The sequence below is a fragment of the Tamandua tetradactyla genome, chromosome 4 (genome assembly GCF_023851605.1).
Source record: "Tamandua tetradactyla isolate mTamTet1 chromosome 4, mTamTet1.pri, whole genome shotgun sequence".
Classification (NCBI taxonomy): domain Eukaryota; kingdom Metazoa; phylum Chordata; class Mammalia; order Pilosa; family Myrmecophagidae; genus Tamandua; species Tamandua tetradactyla.
In genome coordinates, this window is record NC_135330.1 from 117,632,038 (window position 1) to 117,656,167 (window position 24,130).

The 24,130-nt window shown below is 35.6% G+C and overlaps 1 protein-coding gene across 2 annotated transcripts in view; it reads left to right on the plus strand.

The window, feature by feature from the left end:
- The window catches only part of VWA8 (von Willebrand factor A domain containing 8), a 631,595-nt gene that overhangs the window by 415,394 nt on the left and 192,071 nt on the right, over nt 1-24,130 (plus strand). For both annotated transcript variants that reach the window (XM_077158362.1, XM_077158361.1), the window contains exon 27: nt 23,676-23,784. In XM_077158362.1, the coding sequence (XP_077014477.1) occupies nt 23,676-23,784 (109 nt within the window). The remainder of the gene's footprint in view (nt 1-23,675; nt 23,785-24,130) is intronic.

Below are 24,130 nucleotides of genomic sequence, written 5' to 3' on the forward strand. Positions count from 1 at the left end.
TAAATGATCATGTCATCTGCAAATAGGGAAAATTTTACTTCTTCCTCCCAATTTGGAAGCCTTTTATTTCTTTTTCTTGCCTAATTACTCTGGCTAAAACTTCCAGTACAATGTTGAATGACAGTGGTGACAATGGGCATCGTTGCCTTGTTCCTGACCTTAGAAGGAAAGCTCTCAATCTTTCACCATTGAGTATGATTTCAGCAGAGGGTTTTTCATACATGCCCGTATTAGTTTGCTATGCTGCCAGAATGCAATATATCAGAAATGGAACTACTTTTAAAAAGGGAATTTAATAAGTTACAAGTTTACAGTTCTAAGGCCATAAATATGTCTTAACTAAGACATCAGAAAAAGATACCTTGGTTCAAGGAAGGAATCTGGGAAGGCACATTTCTCGCGTCTGCTGGCCCTTTTTCCTGGTTCTGTGCTTCCAGCTTCTGCTGTCAATGGTTTCCTCTTCAAGCATCTGTGTGCACTCACTTAGCTGTTCTAGGACAAAACTATGGGTTTCATCTCTTAACTTAGCATCTGCTGGGGCCAAAGATTTCTTCTCTATAGTTTCTGGCTATTTCTGTGAGTCCTTGCTTCCATCTGGGCTATTTCTGTCTCTATCTCCAAATGTCTGTATCAGCTTTTCTAAACACCTGTATCTGTGTCTGCAACTTGTTAGCTCTGAAGTTTCTCCAAAATCTTTCCTCTTTTAAAGGACTTTAGGAAACTAATCATGACCCACCTTGAATCAAAGAAGACCTCCATCTGATCAAAGGTCATACCCACAGTTGGGCATACCAGGTGTCATGGTTAGGGACAGGTGTCAACTTGGCCAAGTTGTGGTACCTGTTCATCTGATTGGGCAAGCGCTGGCCTGTCTGTTGCAATGAGGACATTTCATAGGATTAGGTCATGATCACGTCAGCTACATCCACAGCTGATTCCATTTGTAATCAGCCAAAGGGAAGTGTCTTCTGCAATTAGTGATGCTAAATCCAATCATGGGAAGCCTTTTAAGGAGGACTCGGAGGAGACAGGTTCCATTCCTGCTTTGGCTGGTGAGCCTCTCCTGTGGAGTTCATCCAGGCCATCCATTGGAGTCCATCCAGGCCATCCATTGGAGTCATCAGCTTCGCAGCCTGCCCTGTGGATTTTGGACTCTGCATTCCTACGGTCACGTGAGACACTTTCATAAATTATATATTTGCAAGTGTTCCCTGTTGATTCTGTTTCTCTAGAGAACCCTAACTAATACACCAGGTCTCCATGGAGATAATCTAATAAGTGTCTGCCCTACAATATTGAATCAGGATTAAAGGAAACGGCTGTCTCCACAAAATTGGATCAGGATTAAAACAGCTTTTCTGGGTACATATTGTCTTCAAACTGCCACAATGCCCTTTATCATATTGAAGAAGTTTCCTCCTATTCCTAGTTTCTTCCTATTCCTAGTTTCTAAGTGTTTTTATCAAGAAGGAGTACTGCATTGTATCCAATGCCTTTTTGTGTTTGAGATGACCGTGTGTTTTTTTTTCCTTCTTTCTATTAATGTGGTGTATTACATTATTTGATTTTCCTATGTTGAACTACCCTTGCATACTTGGGATCAATTCTTGATCATAGTATATAATTCTTTTAATGTGCTGTTAGGTTCTGTTTTGCTACTATTTTGGTAAGGATTTTTGCGTCTATATTCATGAGTGATATTGGTCTGTATTTTTCTTTTCTTGTAGTATCTTTAGCTTACTTGGAAATTAGAGTGATGTTGGCTTCATAGAGTAAGTTAGGAAATGTTCCCTCCATTTCAGCTTTTTCCTAGAGTTCAAGTAGGATTGGTGTTAATTCCTCTTGGAATATTTGGTAAAATTCTCCAGTGCAGTCATCTTATCTGGGCTTTATTTGTTGGGAAGTTTTTGATTGCTGATTCAATGTCTTTACTTGTTACTGATCTTCAGTTATTGTAGATAGTTTGTATGTTTCTAGGAATTTATTGAGACTTGTTTTGTAACCTAACATATGATATATCCTAAAGAATGACCATGTACAGTAGAGAGGAATGTGTTTTCTGCTGCTTTTGCATGAAGTGTTCTGCATGTGTATTGTTCAAGTCTTCTGTTTTTTTATTGATTTTCAATGTCATTATTCTATCCGTTAGTTGAAGGTGATGTATTAAAGTTTCCTATTAGTTTAGAACCTGTTTTATCTTATATTAGTGTAGGTGCCTCAGCTGTCTCTTTTGGGGGGTGGAGGGAGGTGGAGGGATAGTTGCATGGTTTGGGAATTGAAACCGGGTCTCCTGCATGGCTGGTGAGAATTCTACCACTGAACTACCCTTGCACCATCCCTCAGCTCTCCTTTGTTACTTTTTACACGGTATATATATTTTTCCAAACTTTTGCTTTCATCCTACTTGTGTCTTGGAACTTAAGGTGAGTCTGTTGTAAACAGCTTATAGTTGTCATGCTTTTTTTCCAGTCTGCCAATATCTGCCCTTTAATTGATGAATTCAATCCATTTATATTTAAAGTAACACTTATACTGTAGAATTTTTTTCTAGAATTTTGCCATTTGGTCTTTGTAAGTCATATAACTTCTTTCACAAAAGTTCTTTCATTAATATCTGCTTTCATATTTATTTGATTTATTTGTATTGTACCCTTCTCCTGTCTTTCTCTATTTTCTATATATTTTCTTTGTGGTTACCATTGGGCTTAAGTTTAACATTCTACTCTATAACAGCCACCTTTGATTTTGTACCAACTTAAGTTCAGTAGCAAGCACAAATACCCCTCCATACACCTCCTTTTGGTTGTATCTTCATACATTGTATGTCTAAAACCATAGATTTATCATTACTTATTATGCATTTGCATTTTAGAACTTATAAGAAGTAAAAAGTGGAGTTACATACCAAAAACAATACAATAGTACTGGTATTTATAATTTTGCATATGGTTACCTTTTCCAGAGTCTTTATATCTTTATGCTGCTTCTATACATTGTCTATTGTCCTTTCCTTTGTCTAGAGAACCCTCTTTAGCATTGTTTGTAGGGCTGATCCAGTGGTGATGAATTCCCTCAGCTTTTGCTCATCTGGGAATGTCTTATTCTTCTGCATTTTTGACAGACAGATAAATTCTTAGTTGATAATTGTGTTCTTTCAGCACCTTATTTCATCCCACTGCCTCCTTATCACCATGGTTTCTGATGAAAAATTGACATATAATCTTATTGAGACTTCTCTGTACATAGCTCACTCTTTTTCTCTTTCGAATTTCAGCAGTCTCTCCTTGTCCTTGACATTTGACTAACTCTGACTGGGCATAGCTCTTTTTTAGTTTATCCTATTTAGGATGTGTTGAGCTTCTTGAATGTGCATATTTATGCTCTTCATTAAATTTGGGAAGTTGCATGCCATTTATTTTTTTGACTATTCCTTCTACTCTTTTCTCTCTTCTCCCTCCAGGACTCCCATGTGTATATCAGTATGTTTGATGATTTCCTACAGGTCTCTTGGTTTCTGTTTGCTCTTTTTTCACTCTTTTATCTTTTGGCTCCTCAACGTGAATCATTCTGGTTGTCTTATCTTGGAGATCATTGATTGTTTCTTCTCCCACCTCCAGTGTGCTGAATCCTTCTAGGGAATTTTTCATTTTAGTTATTTTGATCTTTAATTCTAGTATTGTCTTTGGTTCCTTTTTAAAGTTTTACTCTATTTATTGAGATTGTTATATTGTTCATTTCCTTGTTTTCCAGATATTCTTTAGTCCTTTCCACATGTTTTCATTTCTCTCCTAAGCATATTGAAGATCTTTTTTTTCACGTTTCCAAATACATTTTAATAAGTATTTATAGAACAGATTTTAAAGCTTGGTATGGGTTACAGTTCCATGATTTTTTGTTAATTTCCTCCTAACTGGTCCAAGACGCTGAAGACCAATAGAAATATCAATAGCCGTCATACTCATTTGTTAAATCTTATCTTCTCTGTTATATTCCTCCTTTTTAAGTAACATATATACATTAAAGCAATACATTTCAAAGTATATAGTAATAATTAGTTGTAGAACGTATTTCAAAATCTGGTATGGGTTACAATTCCATAATTTTAGATTTTTATTTTTAGCTGCTTGTAAGGTACTAGAGGCTAAAAGAAATAATAGTATAATGTTTGAGCACTCATATTCATTTGTTAAACCTGATCTTCTCTATATAACTCCACCATCACCTTTGATCTTTCTCCTACTCTTTAGGAGTATTTGGGCTATGCCCATTCTAACATTTTCATGTTAGAAGGGGTTGTGGTTAATATGGGATAGGGAAATGGAACTAGCTGAGGTTCTAGGAGGGCTGGCCCCTCTGCATTTCAGAACTTATCTTGTCCAGGGACCCATCTGGAGGTTGTAGGTTTTGAAAAGTTACCCTAGTGCATGGAACCTTTGTAGAATTTGGTATAATGCCCTGGATATTCTTTAGGATTGGCAGGAATGGTTCTGATTGGGGTTTGGCAAGGTATAATAAGTAGCAATGTCTAACTGAAGCTTGCATAAGAGTGACCTCTAGTATAGCCTCTCGAGTCTATTTGAACTCTCTCAGCTGCTGATACCTTATTTATTATAGGTCTTTTCCCCCTTTTAGCATTGTCAGTCCACCATGCCAGGGCCAGCTCTTCCCTGGCAGTCATCTCCCAAGCCACCAGGGAGACTTTCATTCCTGAATGTCATGTCCCATGTAAGAAGGTTGTTTTTTTAAAAGTCTTTGTCCTGTATGTCCAAAGTCTAGTCTTTTTCATTGATTGTTTCTAGATTTTTATCTTTTCTGTTTATGTATTATCATTTCCTATTTTTTGTATAATCTTTTTGCGTGTTGTACCTTTAATATTTTAAAGTGTTAATTCTGAGATTTATTCTCTCAACTATGTGTTCATTGTTTGGGTCCAGCTATTGATATGGCAGAGATTTCCTTGAATGTCAGGAGGTAATAAAAACAAACTAATGAAAAAAAAAAGTTCAAAACATACCTTTCACAATCTGCAAATTGGCTCTGTGTTAGCTGGTACTCTCTTCAGAATTTATCCCTCTTAGCAATGAGATCATCCCTATGCAAATATGACGTGCTGGGTCTCTCTAGTCTTTTGGAAGACTCTCTTCAAAAATGCTCATGCTTGCTTGTGACCTTAGGAATTCCCCCATTTATAGCAAGCCCCCTCTACTCACTAAGAAGTAGACTTTCTTCCCCTCCAGGGTGCTCATAGTATTACCTAAAGCAGGTTAGGAACCCCCTGCTCTGGGCCACTTTGACTTAACTCATTCTTACCAGCAAGCAGTTGTCTGCAGGATACTTCTGCTTGCAAATTGTATCAATCTGCTTCTGCCTATAGGGCAACTTCTGGGAGGGTAAGCCAGAGATTCCTGGTTCAGTCTTTCAGGTTACTACAGATAGATTGATACTAACATACAGGTGCCACCGAATGTACTTATGAGTATTTACCTTCCTCTGGAACAGGGCCAGGGCCCACAATGGAATCACCAACAGGCTCCATACCACATCTGGGAAGGTGTGTTGGAGGGGTCAGCCGGGATGACACAAACTTCTCCTGCCTTTTAAAAGAGTTATTGTGGTTCTTTAACTATTTTCTGGAGTTCTGAGGAAACTGGCTTTGCCAGTTTTTGCTGGTTGTTCCAAGATCATAGGGCAGTGGCATCCTGAATATCTTATGCTGCCATCTTAGTTGAGTGTAATACCCTTTACTTCCTTTTTATAAACTATGTTTTGATTTTCAGTTGTTACATAGCATGGATTTCACCACCATTAACAAGTTTATAAAATTAGAGTTCTAACTTCATGAAAGTATGATATTTAAATGACTTTTTTGTACTGTTGTATAATCGGAATATAAATTAGTGGTCATATTAGTGGATAAGATCAATCATAAGAAAATTTTGGCAATTTTTGTCTTCCTTAGATAAAGTGGTTTAATTAGTCATTATCATCCTCAGTTCTCAGCTGAAAAGTTCTTGCCATGGAATGTTAACTCTTCCCAATATGGGTTAATTTCAACTCACATACATACTTATGAATGGAAACAAAAGTACATTGAGTCTGAAAAGAAGATGGTCACATTGATGTTTGAGATAGGGATACAAAGACTAATTGTCCATCCACTGTGTCTAGCCCAAAATAGACCTGTTAACACAAGTGAAGGATGAGTGAGCTTTCCCATGGGGTAGAGATGCTAGTAGACTATCATTTGCACAGTCATTCAAAACGTTTGTTTCCTCATCTTTAAATTTGCAGTCTATAAACTACAAAATTAGTCATTTTATTTTATTGCCTTATAGTGAAGTCCACAGTTTCCAAACCACTATTTCCACGAAATTATTAATCTTATACATGGGATGACCCAATAATGCAGAAAAGTAATGGCCTGGGAGTTTAGCAGTTAACCATGCGCTCACCTTGTATGGCCATGTCAAATATTGGGGAAAAAAGATGCAAAGACAGAGTTCATGGTTCAATCTGGTCATGTGATTTTGGATGTTTCGTAACTACATGGGTACCCCATTGGCTATTGGTAAAATGAGGGCATTTTTGTAGATAGAGTAACCACATAATTTATCATCTAAATCATGACATTTTTTGAGAATGAAAGGAGAGTTCAACATTAACTCTGTGACAGGAAACCCTCATTTTAGATTATCAGCAAGATCCCTCAGCTGACATCCTTTGCTGTTTCTCTCATCTGCAAAAAATAAAAGTAAAAAATCAAGTGTTTCTTTCCTTTTACCCTAGAGTAGCAGCATACTATGGAGTTTAGTCATATAGATCTCTGAAGATTTAAAGTAGTCCCAATGCTGTCTTATAATTTCACTTTACTGGACCTTTTGCTAACCTCAGTTCCCCTAAGCTGTTCAGGCCCACCTCTGCAAATATGTGTTGATGGGAAGATCCACATTGGACTTCAGTTCTTAAGGAAGAAAGATAAAATGGTTTTTAAGTACTATTAATAATGTTTTGTACTGGATGAAAATTTCTTGCTCCCACCTGTTAATTTTCTTGTTCTCTTATCCAACCATAGTACTTATTGGATAGGAGCAAGCTTACATTGGAACAGGGTGGTCTTACCCACATTTAGGATGGGTATGGAAAAATAATCGGCTGCCAAGTGAATATAGCTAAAAAGATATGTAAGGCAGATGTGGTAGAAGAAGAAACTTTCCATTTGGGGCAGAGATGATTCATCCATGGCATTATCTTCTTCAACTGACTTCAGAATATATTTTGGCTATTCAGGAGTGGTGATGTCCTTTTTAGTGCTCCTTGGGGAAATTCCCAAAAGAGAGATGCTGTCACTTTCCCTTTGGTTCTACCAAGTAGCATATTGTTGGTAGCTATCTCGTAAGGTTTGTTCACATTTCAGAGAGGCCCAATATGATATTAATAGGTAAATTTGATTTGCCTTCTTTACTAAACCTTTGCTAAATCTGATTCTTTTAGGCTGAATCTGCATTGTTATCTTATCTTGCTTGATCCTGCCATTCTACAGCTCCTCTTCCTAATTTCATATATATTCCCAGATCTTAGTACTGGACTCAGAAGTGGCTACCTAGGCTCCCACGTTGCATTTGCCTCTTCCCACTAGCACTTCTGAGGTTACTTGACCTTCTTTTAATTTTCTAATACATGAAAAAGAACCTGTCAAAGAGACAGTGGACATAACTAAGTAGGCACACTGGCAGAAATTATGCGTTGTTTTTTAAAATATAAATATTACGTTTTATATAGGTTTGAATTTAATTATGTAAAATTTGACCCATAGAGAAACAACTAGTGACAACTGATGGTGTGTGTGTGTATGCTCACACTATTCTCACCCTATCAATACTGTAGGTAGAGATAGAAGGATTTGGGTTAAAATCTGAGTTCTTATGTTTCAAATGTTATTTTGGAGAAAAATGTAGCAACATAATTTAGTCCAAATACCCAACCAAGGCCATGATTAAATTTAAATAGGTATAGTTATAAATTTCAAAACAAATTTGCATATTTTCCTTCAAGTGAGCTTTTTACATTGTTTTTATTTTTTTAGTTTCAGAGTACATTGTGACACAAGTAGTGATAGAACAGATTTCAGAGTTTGGCATGGGTTACAGTTCCACAATTTCAGGTTTTTCCTCCTAGCTGCTCCAAGACACTGGAGTCTAAAAGAAATATCATTATAATGATTCAGCAGTCATACTCATTTGTTAAACCCTATCTTTACTGTTGTAACTCCTCATTCTCCTTTGATCCTTCTTTCAATGTTTAGGGATGTTTGGGCTTTGCCGTTTCTAACCTTTTCATGTTGGAAAGGGGTGTCAACAGTATGGGATAGGGAATGAAACTAGTTGATGTTTTTGAAAACTGGTTCCTCTGGATTTCAGGATGATCTGGCCTAGGAACCATATAGAGGTTGTAGGTTTCTGGAAAGTAATCATAGTGCATGAAACTTTTGTAGTATCTCAGATAGAGCCCTAGGTGTTCTTTGGGTTAACAGGAATTGGGTTAGTTGGGGGTTGGCAGATCATCATAATTAACAATATCTATATGAAGCTTGCATAGGAGTAGCCTCCAGAATAGCTTCTCGACTCAGTTTGAACTCTCTTAGCCACTGAAAAGAAATTGTTGCATTTCTTTTCCCCATTTCGGGCAGGAAGGTGTTGTTGATTCCACAGTGCTAAGGCCAGGCTCATCCATGGAGTCATGTCCCATGTTACCAGGAAGACTTTCACCCCTGGATGTCATGTCCCATGTAGTGGGGATGTAATGGTTTTCTTAAGTAAGTTTTTTTTCTGAACTTTATTTTATTTGCTAGCACAGTAACACTTCTAAATTTTAAAAATATGTGTGTTCCAGAATAATTTATGATCTCTGTCATGCTGGAGAAATATTTGTTTAAGGTGAAAGATTTGAATTTTCATAGATTTCCAATGGAAAGTACTCTACCTTTAAAAATAATAAGTATTTATTAAAAATAAATGTAATAATTATCATTATGGTAATAGAAACATTTATCGATGATAACTATGTACAAAGCACAATTCCAAGCACTTTCTTTTACACAAATTTATATAAACCTCACAATAATAATGATATGGGTTAATACTATTATTATATTTTATAGATGAGGAAATTGAGGTACAGGGAGGTTATATAACTTACCCAAGATTAGAAAGTTGAAGAGGCAGAGCTGGAATATATGTGATAGAAATTCTGATTCAAAGAATAATATAAGCAGATTGTAGGCAATTATCTGAATCAAAGGTAATCTTTAAATACGGAAAATTATCTATAGATTTGGTTTAAAAGGTCCTTGGGATTTTAAGTAATCAACTTGGAAATCATCATTGACCCTGATATCATACATGTACCATATATGAATTCTTATTCTTCAGAAAGTTATGATAGCTTCAGGTTTTTGGGTTTTAGCCATATTTCAAAATGAAAATAAGCCTACACAATGGGAGACAATATTTGGAAACGACATATCAGATAAAGGTCTAGTATCCAGAATTTATAAAGAGATTGTTCAACTCAACAATAAAAAGACAGCCAACCCAATTACAAAATGGGAAAAAGACTTGAACAGACACCTCTCAGAAGAGAAAATACAAATGGCCAAGAGGCACATGAAGAGATGCTCAATGTCCCTGGCCATTAGAGAAATGCAAATCAAAACCACAATGAGATATCATCTCACACCCACCAGAATGGCCATTATCAACAAAACAGAAAATGACAAGTGCTGGAGAGGATGTGGAGAAAGAGGCACACTTACCCACCGTTGGTGGGAATGTCAAATGGTGCAACCACTGTGGAAGGCAGTTTGGCGGTTCCTCAAAAAACTGAATATAGAATTGCCATACGACCCAGCAATACCATTGCTAGGTATCTACTCAAAGGACTTAAGGGCAAAGACACAAACGGACATTTGCACACCAGTGTTTATAGCAGCATTATTTACAATTGCAAAGAGATGGAAACAGCCAAAATGTCCATCAACAGACGAGTGGCTAAACAAACTGTGATATATACATACGATGGAATATTATGCAGCTTTAAGACAGAATAAACTTATGAAGCATGTAATAACATGGATGGACCTAGAGAACATTGTGCTAAGTGAGTCTAGCCAAAAACTAAAAGACGAATACTGTATGGTCCCACTGATGTGAACTGACATTCGAGAATAAACTTGGAATATGTCATTGGTAACAGAGTTCAGCAGGAGTTAGAAACAGGGTAAGATAATGGGTAATTGGAGCGGAAGGGATACAGACTGTGCAACAGGACTAGATACAAAACTCAAAAACGGACTGCACAATACTACCTAATTGTAATGTAATTATGTTAAAACACTGAATGAAGCTGCATCTGAGCTATAGTTTTTTGTTTGTGTTTTTTGTTTTTTTTCTTTTTCCTTTTTTCTTTTTTATATATTTTTTATTTTTTATTTTTATTATTATTTTTATTTTTTTCTCTGTATTATCATTCTATATCTTTTTCTGTTGTTTTGCTAGTTCTTTTCCTAAATCGATGCAAATGTACTAAGAAATGATGATCATACATCTATGTGATGATATTAAGTATTACTGATTGCATATGTAGAATGGAATGATTTCTAAATGTTGTGTTAGTTAATTTTTTTTAATTGATAAAAAAATAAAAAAATTTAAAAGAAATTAAAAAAAGGAAAAAAAAATGAAAATAAGTGAAAAAGCAGAGTAATACAGACTTCTGGCCCATGACATCATTTTAGAGAGATTTCTGCAAAAAAGCTGCTACAATTTTGATAAGAATTGCAATCTTCATCCCAAATTAAGCCTTTCTTTTTTTGTGACATAATAGAGGATGATACAAAACAATGCAAAATATTTCATTTAGAAAAAGAAAAACTCTAAAAAGACTTTATATGTTTACTGTATGTGAGAAGTGTACCAGCCATCATTCCTTCATGATTTGGAATACAAATGGAATTTATGGAATCTTCAAAGATTGTCATCATTTTAAAATAAATCAAAGATAAATAAATTAATTCTACCCCCTGAAGTTACCTTCTATATATGCTTTTCTCTCCCTATCTTCCCTGGGTGACATATATGACTATATAATAAACAGTCATCCACATTTCTCTGAATACTTTGTCTTCAACACTGTTGATTGCACTGATGCTGCTTAGCTTAGCCTTAAACCAGTTTTTCCCCCAAAGCAATTATTGCCTATTTGTAATTAGTAAACTACAATTTACCATTTATTTATTTGCATCAGTCAGATAGAATAAAAAATTTGAGGTAACTGAAAATTTTCCATGTGTAGATTTTCTTCATAATGCAGATTTGCTAAGTGAAGAATAATTTCTCATTTATTTTTTCAAATAAATTAGCAAAAAAGGAAATTAAAAATCCATTAATTCCACCATCCAGAAAAAACTATTGTTAAATCCTATTAGATCTTTCCTGTTATTATATATTGTTCTAGTTTGCTAGCTGCCAGAATGCAACATACCAGAGATGAATTGGCTTTTAATAAAAGGGGATTTATTTCATTAGTTCTTCAGAGGAAAGGCAGCTTATTTCATCTGAGGTTCTTTCTTGCGTGGGAAGGCTCAGGGTGATCTCTGCTGGCCTTCTCTCCATGCCTCTGGGTTCCAACATCTTTCCCTGGGGTGTTTTCTTTCTGCAAGTCCAAAGGCCTGAGCTGCAAGTGCTGAGATGAGGTATGCTAAGCTACTTGGGCTGTACTATGTTGACCTCTCTCATTTAAGCACCAGCCAGTTAAATCAAACATCACTCATTGCAGCAGGCATGCCTCCTAGCTCGCCACAGATGGAATGAGCAGCAGATGAGGTTCATGTATCACTTGCTCATGTCTGCAGCAACAGAACTAGGCACCTTCACCTGGCCAAGTTGACACCTAAATCTAACTACCACATATGTGCTATTTCATGCACTGAAAAAATATTTTTTCTAGTCTATTTTTTTCTGAGTTTTTCTTCCTAATAGAAGAGACATGTTCCTGAAAGGAGGTTGTTTCTTAAAATACTTTATTTTCAAGTCTCTTTATTGAAAATAAGTTTTTCTGTAATGAATAAGTTTTAAGCTTGTGTGGCACTTCTTTTCCAGCCCCACTTTTTTCTTCATTTCCCTTTTTTCTTGAGATTTTAAGGTTATAATATTTATATTAAACATAATGAACAGCTTCATAAAACATATGTAGTGTTCTCATAAGGAAATCAAAACATTAATATCAACACTTGTGCCTTTATGCATGTTTAAATGTCATTATCCTTTTTAGATATGAAAAATGCTGTCAACAGACTGCATGGAATCGAAAATCTCTGTACTTCAACATGGTGGTGAAGAAACCCTATTGGAATTGTGTAATTACTCCCTAGATATTCTATCAATATATATCCTCTCCCTGCTTTAAATATTTTATTTTAAAATATATATATATATATATATATATATATATATATGCATGCAAGTAATATATATATATATATATACACACAAGATAAATTTGAATTACTGAGATCTTGGAACATATTAGCCAATATTTTTTGAAGAGTAGGCTCCCATTTTAAACAAAAGCACAGTGAAAATTGTTAATAGTGTTTGCTTTTGAGAAGGGCCCTAAGGAGGGGAGAAGAGACTTTCACTTTCTTTGCTATTTTAATTTTCAAACATATATATTAGTTTCTATAATTTCTTTTTGTAATGTCAGCTGATTATTATCTGGGTACTGGAATTTTTCTTTTTTTTTTAATTTTTGTAGCTCTGAATTAAAAACATTTGTCTGTCTATCTATCTATAGATACAGAAATGTACTTTTTAAAATTTAAAATAAACATCTATTCTGAAATTGCTATTTCTTGGGACCTTCCCTCCAGTACAACCAAGCTGAAGCCACACTGCAATGTCTATTCCAAGGGTAGAACATTAACATCTTCACCAATGACAAAAGAGAAATCAAAGTCACCAGCTGGAGGTTAGAAAAAAATCCATGGCATTTCAACATAGTAAAAATGAATTTATATTGGTAGATATCAATATAAAACTATCAAGTGAGGGCAGATGACACATTTTTAAAGTGGTAAAATAAAAAATAATTGGCATTTATCAAGTGCTTATTAAGTAAGTGTTCTACAAATATTAATTCATTTATAACTACACAACAATCCTTGTTTTTTCTATTAGGCAAGTTATTTATTCTGATTTTATTTTCTTTTGGGAGTGTGCAAATATGTATGTGTGTTTTCTGTTTTATTGTTGAAGAAATAGAGAGTCAGGAGATGAAGCAATTTGTCAAATTATATAAGTAATAAATGGCAGGATGGGAGCTATAACCACAGATCTGTCTGTCTCCAAAGCCTGTCATCTTTCTGTTCACTCCGCCAGGTTGTCTCTACTCGCTTTACATAAGAAAAACCTTGGATTTCAAGTTTTCAAAGATAATGGAACATTAAGCATTATTTTTTTAATTTCCATTTCCTATCATTTTGGAACATAAACCAGATGTAATTTACAAGTAACATTTACATTAATGACTAGGCCCATTGTTTTAATCACAGTTAAACATAGTTGGTCTCAATTAGAGAAGCATCTGCTATTGCTGTTCCAACTATACAGGGTAAGCCTTTAAAGTTGAAAGCCAATTCTAGACAGCCTTTCAAAGATCATTCAATAAAGATGATTTGATCCAGTCCATAAATATATGCACATTTCTACATAGATTGGGCATGTTTATTCTCAAGTTTCTTTATTGAAAATAAGTTTTTCTGTAATGAATAAGTTTTGATTCAAAAAGTAAAAATGTAAATAAAATATCCTTTCTGTAAGATGCAAGCAAATTCTCTTGTCTTCTCTCCTACAATAAGAATTTGTTTTTTGGGGAAAAAAAAATTGGTGGCTTCACAAATTCCTCAAAATGAATGAAACATTTCTTTTCTTTATGAAGTTAATCCTGCACAGAATCCTTTACTTAGTATCACCATCCTTTAAATCATAGCTGTTAATATAGGCAGCTTTAGTGGAGTAAATGTAAATCACTGTGATTTCCGTCGTTATAATTTAGAGTTGGCTTCCACCTTGGGGCCAATAGATTCTGTGTTTCAAAATGGAATGGACTACCCAGGGGAAAGAGAGGGTGTCCCCTGTCTGGGTGGAGTTCAAATAAATCTGGACAAACCTTGTTGGGGAGATCCTACAAGTAATTCAAACTTGGAGCATTGGTTTAAATTACCCATAAAGTCCTTTCATCTTGTAGATTCTGTGATTCATTATTTTTGTGAATTTAGAGGCTGAATAAAGTAGTCACTCTTCTCCCTTTCATTATTTTATCGGCCAGTCTTGCAAGCATATTTTAGTAATATTCCCAGTGAAAGTGACTGAAACCGTGTTTTGTCCTATTATAAAGGACTTTTCTCATTATAGAGTATGTTACAGGATCATGTTTAATATTTATAATTATCTTCAGAGCAGTGCTATGTGCATATATTTATGGACTGGACCAAATCATCTTTATTGAATGATCTTTGAAAGGCTGTCTAGAATTGGCTTTCAACTTGAAAGGCTTACCCTGTATAGTTGGAACAGCAATAGCAGATGCTTCTCTAACTGAGACCAACTATGGGTTCTCAGAGGCATCACAAAGAACATCTCTAGCTAAGTCCTCTCTTTGGGGGAATTTCATTAGGTTTATCTTTCAAAGTAAGAATGATTATCATTTGCTATTTACCCCATTAAAGTAAGATTATTCCTGCTTACAGCTTTGTGTCTCTCCTTCCTTTTCCCAAACTATTATGTGCTATAATGTTCTTTTTGTTGTCTTAGTTTAAAAAAAATAATTTCACAGTGTGTTGGTTATAGATTTTTAAGGTGTTGCATTTCCACTCTGCATGATGATTTGCTTTCACTTCATAAAAGAGCTTGTAGCTTTTCAAAATAATAAAATCTATTCAATGACAACTCAGAATTATTATAAACAGAAGGGTGGTTTTGGACTTCGTATTTTTATAATCTTTTCCCTCTATATTCTTTTCCCTATATATTTTCTTGGTGTATTGTAAAGTCACTTCACAGCCATTTCATTTGTTTTTAACTCCTTTATGGGAATGCAGAAAAAATTAAAATATGCCCAATCTATGTAGAAATTTCACAATTTCTGAATCCTCTTTCATACTCTCTTAAGATTCATGCAATTATTCTTGATCTCTTCAGCATTTATGACTGTTTTATGATAACCTATCACCTGGTGGATGGAAAACCCCAATTCCCACCTATAGCCAACTCTTCCAAATATTCCAAATGTATCTGCAAGGCAGGCTGCATTATTTGTTGAGGAGAAAGTGGAAGAAGTGGTAGCACACATAGAATATAGTAAGTAAGATTGGCCTTTGTGTTTTGCAGCTTGCTATTGAAATAGGAAGCACATTAAGTCAAATGAAGTCAGTTCTAAGGAAATCAAGTATTCATTCATGTAACAAATTTACGAGTACTTATTATTATTTATGAGCACTAGTGGTAAACACTAAGAAATATCAAGGTGAAGAAACTCAATACCTGTCTTCAAGGAGGTTGCAACTAATTAGGAAAGCAGACAACTAGAAAATGACAAAGGAATGATTGTTTTATTAGAGCTACACAAAGAGAGAGGGGCAGCGGGCATAAAGCAGCTAGATAGCTGTCATCTCCTCTACTGAAGGGTCAGGTAGGATAACAAGATGAAACTTTAAAGAATTACTACGTGTTCTCCAGTCATACAAAGGAGGGAGAATATTGCAGGCAGAGTTTTAAGAGAGTGTGTTGCATTTTGGAAACTGCAGGTAGTCTGATGACTAAAACTCAAGGTTTAGTGAGGGTACTCAAAGAGACAAAAGAGCCAGGGAGCATCAGAAAAAATTTAAGCAAGCGGCCCGGTCTCATTCACAATTTAGAAAGACCCACATGTGAACAGGGTTGGTAAAGCAAGTGACAGAGAAAGAGAAGTTTTAGAGTGAAATCTGAAGAAAGATGAGGGAAAGGAAACTCAGGCCCAGAATTGTATTCTGGCAGCTGCTTGAAGGGCGATCTGGGGTGAACTGACATCTGCGTTGGCACAGAGTGAAACTGGGCACCAGCATGAGGATATCCTCACTATTGGGGAGCGTATTTGAGAAATGCCAACCAAGTTTTTCCCAGTCTTTTCCATCTACTGCATCCAAATTACCCTGTATTTCTGGCACTCCTGAGAAATTAGGTGGGCAGAGGTCCACAAGTTATAAAGTGAAAGCCATAACATCTGTATGAAGAACCAGGCACAGGAGGGGATATGCACATACTCATGGGATGCATATCATTTGCAGCAAAGCAAAATTAATTTACCAGCAACATGTGAAACTACATGGAAGTGAGATTTTGGAGTTTCTAGCAAAAACTGAAGGGAAAGTGAGAATTAATAGTAGTACCCATTAGTATTAATTCGAAGTATTTAAAGGGACTTTCCTATTTTCTCTATTTTGTGTACTAACTTTTAATTTTAATAAATATAAAAATATTTATAAGGCCTTTCGTAGCTTTGCTTTTGACCTTACTCTCTCTATAAATTTACTCTGTATCAGGTCTTAAAGTTTAAAATTGCCAAGTCTTGGCGGGCCACAATGGCTCAGTAGGCTGAGTTCTTGCCTGCCATACCGGAGACCCAGGTTTGATTCCCAGTGCCTGCCTGTGCAAAAAAAAAAAAAAAAAGATTTAAATTGCAAATTCTACAGAACTCTATTCTAAGAGTTCCATGACTGCAAAATTACATGGAAACCCAGAACAGCAAGAGATCCATTCTGCTCGGATGGTAATATGGGCAGCGCATGCAAGGGAAGTAACATTTGAATTAGGCCTAAAGACTGAGAAAGATTTCAGCAAGGAGGCAGTAGTTGAAAGGAATTCTAGGCAGAGGTAATGGCCTTATGGAAACATGAAAATACAAAGTGTGTTCAGGAACAGCAAGTTGCAGTTCAAAGGCTAGGGCACAGGCTGGCAGGAGAGTGAGAGGAAGGGGTAAGCTGAAGTTCCCTGGAAATATTGCTCAGAACTATTCTATGAAAGTCTCCAGTAAATTCGGTTGGACCATCTGACTTAATTTTTGCCGGAAGCTAGATTTTTTGTTTCCAGAATTTAAGTATTTTTTAAGAATAGTCTGAGCAGTGTTTGCTCTTCTTCTTGTCATATAACTTACTGTATGGAGCAAGCAGCTTTTCAATGCCCTGGCAAATTGTCACAGTACTTTCTAAGCTTGGATTAGCTTTCAACATTTTATCCTTTGTATTTTCAGTGCCATGAAATCACTCCAAGTTCCTTTAACATGAAATTTTTTACTAACATCACATCCTCTGAAACATCTTCATCCTTTTTATCACAAGCACTTTCCTTTTATGTCCGTGAGTTCACCTTCACTAAGTCCCTCTGGCTCCATTGTGTTTTCTCAAATGGCCACAGTGGTAACATTCTTATGTTCAACTATTTCTATTATAACTCCATTTAGTTCTGATTCAAAAGCCACTTCAGGGTCCACAGGTGGTTTAGTGGTAGAATGTTCGCCTTTCGTCTGAGAGACCCGGATTCGATTCCCAGACCATACATCCAAAACAAAAAAAAAATCTCTTCACATGTTGTTACTTTTCTTTCTTTGTTGAACTTCCCTTTTTTTTTAAACATTTTTATATAAAATATATTACAAAAAAAGAAATAAATTTCAAAGTACATTCTAATGAGTTGTTATAGGACAGATTTCAAATTTTTCTATGGGTTACGGTTCCACGATTTCGGGTTTTTCCTTCTAGCTGCTCCAAGACACTGGAGAATAAAACAAAATATCAATATAACGCTTCATTTAAAAATTTTTTTTACTTTTTTATTGTGAAAAATAAATTGTTTTTCCCCCACTTTAAAAAATTCTCTGAAAAAAAAATTTTTTTTAAACTTCTTAATGTTTAACCCACTCCCACGCCCCCTCCAAGGCCAGGGACTGACCCAGGTCCTGGGTGCACCCGGGGGGGGTTGCTGGGTCTCAATTCACAGTAACAGCCCTGACCCCAGCGCTTTTTTGGTGTAGATACAAAAAAAGCAATAAACTTCACAGCATACCACAACAATTAAATTTGGAATAGATTTCAGAGCTTGGTATGGATTACAGTTCCACAATTTTAAGTTTTTCCTTCTGATTGCTCCAAGACACTGGAGACTAAAAGAAATATCAGTATAATGATTCAAGTCATACTCGTTTGTTAAATCCTATCTACTCTGTTATAACTCCACCTTCTCCTTTGATCTTTCTCCAATCTTAAGGGTGTTTGGGCTATGCCCATTCTAACTTTTTCATGTTGGAAAGGACTATTGATAATATGGGATACAGGGATAGAAATAGTTGATGTTCTGGTGAGGCTGGTTCTTCTGGGTTTCAGGACTTATCTGGTCTAGAAGCCCATTTGGAGGTTGTAGTTTTCTGGGAAGTAATCATAGTGCATGGAAATTTTGTTGAATGTCAGATAAAACTCTAGGTGTTCTTTAGGGCTGGCAGGAATAGTTTTGATTGGGGTTTGGCAAACTATGATAAATAGCAGTATCTAGCTGAAGCTTGCATAAGAGTAGCCTCCAGAGTAGCCTCTCGACTCTATTTGTACTCTCTCAGCCACTGATACCTTATTTGTTATAATTCTTTTCCCCCTTTTGGTCAGGAAGGTGTTGTTGATCCCATGGTGCCAGGGCCAGGTTCGTCCCTGAGAGTCGTGTCCTATGTTGCCAGGGAGACTTTCACCCCTGGAATTCATGCCCCATGTAGAGGGGCAGCTAATAATTTTACTTGCAGTGTTGGGCTTGGGTTGGGGTGGGGGCACACCTGAGCAACAAAAGAGGTTCTCTGGAAGTAACTCTTAGGCATAATTATAGGAAGGCTTAACTTCTTCACTATAGATAAGTTTCATGACAGCAAGCTTGGCCTATTAACTTGGGAGTCCTTAATGTTTGAGAGAGTATCAGTTTTTCCAGGTGGGAAAATTTAAGAGTTCCATATTTTTTTCCAGTCCCTCAAGGGACTTTTTAATTATCTGCTCAACATACTCTGGGATGTATCCAGGTATTATGTTAAACTCTGCAGAATTACAGGACCTTGTTCCCATTCTGTGCTCCGTGTGTTTGCATTGTTTAAATGAGCTATCCAGACAAGTTGAGTTAGATTGTGTGCTACAGAAAATCTAAGTTTGGGACAAAATAAATCTCTCTTCCTTTGGTCTCATACAGTAGGTGAAGTTCTAAAATACAGTGCCATCCTTTACCCTAAATTCTGATTTACCCTAGTCCCAACCAGATTGGCTTGGTTCTTTTCTCTAATTGAAGCCTGGGCTCTTTTTTGGTTTCTTTAACAGTTGTTGTATGTGGCAATGCTGACTTTGAGAGCTGCAGAATTCCAACTCTGAGTCTGAGGCCAGAGGCTGGTTTTAAAACACTAGGAATGAGACTTACAGAAATCTGAGTTATTTTCTTCTCAAAGATAGTAGTAATTGGTGTATTTTTGAAAGCCTGTGGAACTACCCTGAAGGGTTCCATTACACTTATGAAAATTAGTTGTTCTTTGTAAGAAATGTTGTAGGGTCATTGATAATGGGTATGTCAACAACTTCCAATTGCATGATGCCCTTCAAAAGATCCAAATCTTTTTCATGTGTTTCCTTCATACTCCTGAAATAGTATTGGCAAATGTTCAGAGAAGGCAGAAATTTGCCAGAACATACTGTTTAAAACCTCAACTCACCTATTTATGGAAACAATCTTAGACAAATCTCTTGCATGATATTCAGGCTCTATTATATTTTTCAATCTTGGTGTCCATATGCAGCATATTATGAATTTTACATGTATTTAGAAAAAAACTTTTGTTCTTTGCTCAAGTGTTATAATTTGATCTCATACCTTGGATAATCACCTTTTTTTCCATTAAAACTTTTACTTCCAGATTTTTATTATTACTTCCACAAGGAATTAAGAAATATCACGACATATAAATTGAAATGCTTCATTGTTTTAAAAAACATAAATTCATAAATGACCTTGAAGATAAAAAGTAGTGCTGTTAATAGACCTTCAGTACATCCTCACCTCCCTTAAAATCAAATCCAGACATCATTCCAGCTAGAACTTTAATAAGTTAAACAAGGCAAGTGACAAGATCTTAAAATTGTGGAAAATGCCATTGTTTTTTAAGTCAAATCAAGTGCAAAAACTTAAATTTGATCAGAGTTGGGTGACAGAGTTAAGTAACAGATTTTAGGGCCTTTAGTTAACTGGTTATCAGTTTATATTTCAAATTCCAAAGCTTGTTTGTGCTCTAAAATATAATGCTTCTTCTTCTATGAAAGCTGTTTCCCCTGATTGCTAATTTACTGAAGGGGAAGAATTGGTAATGGTCCGATTTTTCCACAACTTATTGGGAGGGCATAGTAATGGAAAATAAATGAAGCTCTCTGGTTTACCTCAGTTGGCCAGGCTGGAGCTCACAGTAAAAGTCTAGAAATAACACTTCACTTTACTGAGGAGCAGGACGAGTGGCTTTGATTGTGCAATTTCAGAACATCCTGCTTATGTGTCTTTCAGTTAGAGTTGTCACTGACATTAGCATCTTGTTATGTGGTTCAGAGTAGATTCTATAACATACGCTACCTGAAGGTCCTTCCCATACCCTGCCAACCAAACAGCCAGTGCTATTTTTAGATGGAGCCAGGCAGCCTGTAATTTCCATGACTGTTATTTAGAATGAGTTGGCATAGTTCAAACCAGATTTTAGGAATTTTCTTGCCATTGTCAGTAAAGACTGGAAGTTGGGCAAAGTTACTTTTTCTCAAATGAAATGAAGTAATTTTAAAAACATCTGTGCAGTATTTCTCGGAGATTATTAAAAGATATATTAGATCTACCTTTTAGGTTAAGTATTAACTGAGAATAATTTTTATTAAGAAATTCTCCACCTGAAAATTAGATTTCAAGATGTGAAACTATTTCTGTTTTCTTCAGAGAGCCAATTTGGGATATATTTAGTGCTTTTTATATCCTTTAATAAATCATTTCTATCAGGTCACCCATTCTATTTTTAGGTATAGATGTTTTCACCTCTGATTATTTTTACTCCAGACCACTAAGGTAATGCAAGACTACTGAACTGACCACTGACTCTTCCCTCCACTCCTTTCAAAGATAATCACATATTCCAGGCTATTAGAACCCTTGAAATCATCCCCTTCATTTCACAAATGAAGAAATTAGTACTCAGACAAATTAACTGGCATCACCCTTCCCAAGTTTGCATTGCCCGTTAATAATAGAACTAGAACCCAGACCTCTTGCATTCTATTACATGATGTCTTTTATTACAGAGGAAAATTAGGTGCATCTCCTTCCTTTATTTTTTTCTCCTATGATTTGAGGTACTTCTCTTTCCTTTGTTTTTCTCCTTCTATGTTTTAAGGTCTTATTCTCTATGCTAGTTTGAAAGGATGTATGTCCCCTAGAAAAGCCATGTTTCAATCTAAATCCCATTTTGTAAAGGCAGAATAATCCCTTTTCAGTACTGTATGTTTGAAACTGTAATCAAACATCTCTCTGGAGATGTGATGTAATCAAGAGTGGTTGTTAAACTAGATTAGGTGACAACATATCTCCACCCATTTGAGTGGGTCTTGTTAAGTTTCTGGAGTCCTATAAAAGAGGAAACATTTTGGAGATTGGAGATTCGGAGGGAGCAGAGAATACTGCAGCACCGTGAAGCAGAGAGTCCACGAGCCAGTGACCTTTGGAGATGAAGAAGGAAAATCCCTCCCCGGGAGCTTCATGAAACAGGAAGCCAGGAGAAGTAGCTAGCAGATGACGCCATGTTCACCATGTGCCCTTCCAGATGAGAGAGAAAGCCTGACTGTGTTCACCATGTGCCTTTCCAGATGAGAGAGAAACTCTGACTGTATTTGCTTCTACTTGAGAGAGAAACCCTGAATCTCATTGGCCTTCTTGAACCAAGGTGTCTTTCCCTGGATGCCTTTGTTTGGACATTTCTATAGACTTGTTTTAATTGGGACATTTTCTCAGCCTTAGAACTGTAAACTAGCAACTCATTAAATTCCCCTTTTTAAAAGCTACTCCGCTTCTGGTATGTTGTATTCTGGAGCTACAGAATACAACTAGAACTAGAACATCCTCTTTTGGTGAACTGTTGAAAGCAAATGAAGAGTACAGTTCATTCCCTAAATAGTCTGTGGGATGTTTTCAAGATCTTCCCTTTTGATGCAGAAATGCATTCTTATTACAATCAAAAAAGAAATCACATTAACAGTAAATCCCGTGACTCTGGCCCCTGTTTCTAGTAAAAAGGTGAAAGTATGAGGGTAAACAACCAGAGTAACTGTCCAGTTGCTTAAAATCTATTTTAATTTATAGCTGCAAAACACATATATCCTTTTTGAGCAATTTATGTCATGAATTGAAAAGAATTTCAATGTAAATTTCTTTTTAACTTCTTTCTTTTTGTGTTAAACATTAGCATGTCAAAGGGTTAGAAGCATATTCCACTGGAATGATTGGTTTCCTTATTTTATGTTAAAAAATATCTGAGCCTTTCATGGTCTTGTTATGCATATGGAAGTGTTGTGTCAACTATTCTTTTACTAAAAATAAAATGGTTCTAAATATAAATATGTGCTGTTTTAATGATCATCCAACACATACCAAACATTCATTTCAACTTGTATCCACATGTACATTATTTTTAAAGAAAGTTTAACTCTTAAGTCATTTGTTGTATTAGTTTTATCATGGAGGAAGATATTTATTATAGATTAAATGCCAAATAAGTAGTTTTTTTTTTAAAGATTCAAGGAAAAGATAATTTGGTTAAAAAATGAAGGCTTTATTCCAAAAAATTGGTCTGTGGTTTTGTGCTTCAGCATTGCCATATTTCCTTTGGCAGATCACTTTATTTAAAAGTCACTTTAAACAAAAGAAAATCTAAATATAAAATTATTCCGTTAGAAGTCAGGAAAGTAGTTCCCTTGTGGATGATGATTGGAAAAGGTCAGTTTCTTTGGGTACTGGTTACACAGGTGTCTTCTGGGCTAAATTTCTGGGTATATATTACATCACATTAAAAAAAAATAATTTTCAAGAATAGTCTATAGAACTTGCCCTATACAACTCACAAACGTTCGACTATTAGTAGTGTGTATTATTCATTATCTGATACCAAATATAAAAGAATAGACTGAACAAATTGATAGATTGCTCTAATTTCTTTTTCCTAAATATCCTTTCCTATACTTTACCAACAATTTAGATGTTAAATTACTAAATATTTTACCATTTAAAGGAAACAAATATGGGCTGTCATGTAAGGTAAAAGCAGCATAGGACCTTCCTTACCTTCTGAGTTTCTGAAATGTGGAATATTTTTCTTCTCAAAGTATATTCTAAACATAACTTTGTTTACTGTCTATTTATAAAATAAAGTATAACTCACTTTTAACTAAAGCATTCTTCAGATGTGTTTGTGTGGTTGACAATAGATGGCTCATTATTCTTTCCTATGGCTTGTAAGCAAGAAGAAGTGTTAACTTTTCAAATCATCTTTGACAGGTTGCCTCTACCAGAGCACACTTTCATGGGATACTGGACAATTGGTCAGTCAAGAAATGGAATGCAAAAACTGTTATGCCCAGCAGAAACTCATCGAATAGACGTAAAAGTTGGTATCTTTATTATTTCTTCATTTAAATATTGTATGTTACAAATTTTTTCTTTATCTTCCCTTGAGAAAAGCTATACAATCTCAGAAATACTGGTCCTGATGTTATTTTAGAATAGATTGTGTCTCCTCCAACTCTCAAGCAAATCTGGCCCCTGAGAGACTCAAAGTAGATAATTCCACCTGGCCAGATGAATTTCTTAGAGCTAAATCTGTATTTCAGAAAAGTCCTGGGATAATTACTCCATGATATTTGACTTCACTTTTATGTCATTGCTGTTAAGATTGAAGCATTGTACTCTTTGAATTTTGAGCCCCTTTTTAGAGATTGTTTCTAGGCTCTGTC